Source organism: Sparus aurata, unplaced genomic scaffold, assembly GCF_900880675.1.
Source record: "Sparus aurata unplaced genomic scaffold, fSpaAur1.1, whole genome shotgun sequence".
NCBI classification, from domain to species: domain Eukaryota; kingdom Metazoa; phylum Chordata; class Actinopteri; order Spariformes; family Sparidae; genus Sparus; species Sparus aurata.
The window spans coordinates 88,064-89,574 of NW_022045110.1; the positions used below are offsets into that span (position 1 = coordinate 88,064).

Consider the following 1,511-nt stretch of genomic DNA (forward strand, 5'->3'; position numbering starts at 1 on the left):
TGGATTCACTGACAGACTGATGGAAACTATTTCTGTTGTTGTCAAGCGCAGAAACTTTTCTCTGCATTATCATTTTGTGTTGCCGCGGAGACGTCGCCCTGCAGCCGCGACACTTTGACAGCCAGCAGGATATTTATACACAACTCCTCCAGCGACCGCCAGCTAACACGCCTGACAACCGTCTCAGTGTTTTCACTGTATTTCTGGACAAAAGACGAGTGTTTACGATCCTGTGACTGAAGACAAGTGAACAGAAACAGGACTGAAGACGTGCTGTAATGAGAAATTAAAGTCCCGATCGCACAAATGTCGAGATAAGAGATAATTACAAGACGCTCATCGTCTCTAAAACTAACCAGAAGAGACACAGCAGACTCATCACATGTATTCTCAGTCATCAGTAGTGGAAAGTAACTTTACTGGACACACTGTAAGAGATTTCATCTAATCTAGTGTTTCAAAACCTTGTTGGATTTTTGTCTCCTCGTCACATTTCAGACGTTAGAAATTACAACCAAAAACACATTTTCCCTCAAAACCACTCAGAGATTTTCATTTTAATAACAAAAGAGGCAAAACCTTCAAATATTTTACAAAATAAGTGACGAAAGAGAACAAAACATGGGCAGGAGTTTGGACCACAGATCCATCAACCTCCAACAGCTACAGAAGCAAAATGCTACTTTCAGCAAACACACAAGATGTCAATCAGAACAAAACCAAAGATCCAGAACCACCGGAGGAATAAACACCTCCATCAGAGTGTGTTCTGATCCGACAGGAGCAGAGCTCAGAGGTCAGTTTTTAACTTCTGGATTAAAAAGGTGATTTATCTTCACTCCTGTTGATCAGCCCGACTGCAGCAGTGATCCGGAGGTGACCTCTGTCGTCGGGTGGTTCTGGTTCTGGAGGAGAAATGGACTTTACTTCATCAACGTAACGTTACAGAGAGGAGAGAGAGAGAACCAGAACAACCAACCCTACTGACAGAACTCTGTCTGACGTGACGCAGACGACAGAACAGGTGAAGCTTTAAAGTTTTCTTTGCTTTACGTTTTATTTGGTTTCTGACTTCCTTCCTTCTGATTCTCTCCTGTGAGTTCCAGCAACAGGAACATTTAGGAAACTTGAGGATTTCTCTGATTTGAACATCATTTATAACATCTGGGTTAATATAAGTACACAACTCAACAACATGTAGAACAAAGGTCGAACATTTTCCTGCAGAATTCTTCCATAATGTGTCTATAAACAATCTCCTGCTGTGTTCTGATGCAGGAGGAAGTTTTTCACGTGGTTTTAATTGTATTTCTTTAATCAGGGTTGGAGGTTTGTGAGCACTGAATCAGGACCAGCGTTGCTTCTCTGCCGTGTTGTTCTGTCATTTAAAGTAAACACCAGAGAAGGTGAGATCAGATTTATGTTAATGCAGAAACACGCTGGCACTCTAACCTTCGTCCTTTAACAGGAAGTGCTGGCAGCAGCTGCAGCGACTGAAAGCGACTCGTCAT

At 42.3% G+C, this 1,511-nt stretch overlaps 1 protein-coding gene across 1 annotated transcript in view; it reads right to left on the bottom strand.

The window, feature by feature from the left end:
• The window catches only part of LOC115577702 (glutamate receptor ionotropic, kainate 5-like), a 44,169-nt gene extending 42,658 nt beyond the window's left edge, over positions 1 to 1,511 (bottom strand). The window contains 1 exon segment of the mRNA XM_030410608.1: positions 1,453 to 1,511. Coding sequence (XP_030266468.1) covers positions 1,453 to 1,511 — 59 coding nt within the window.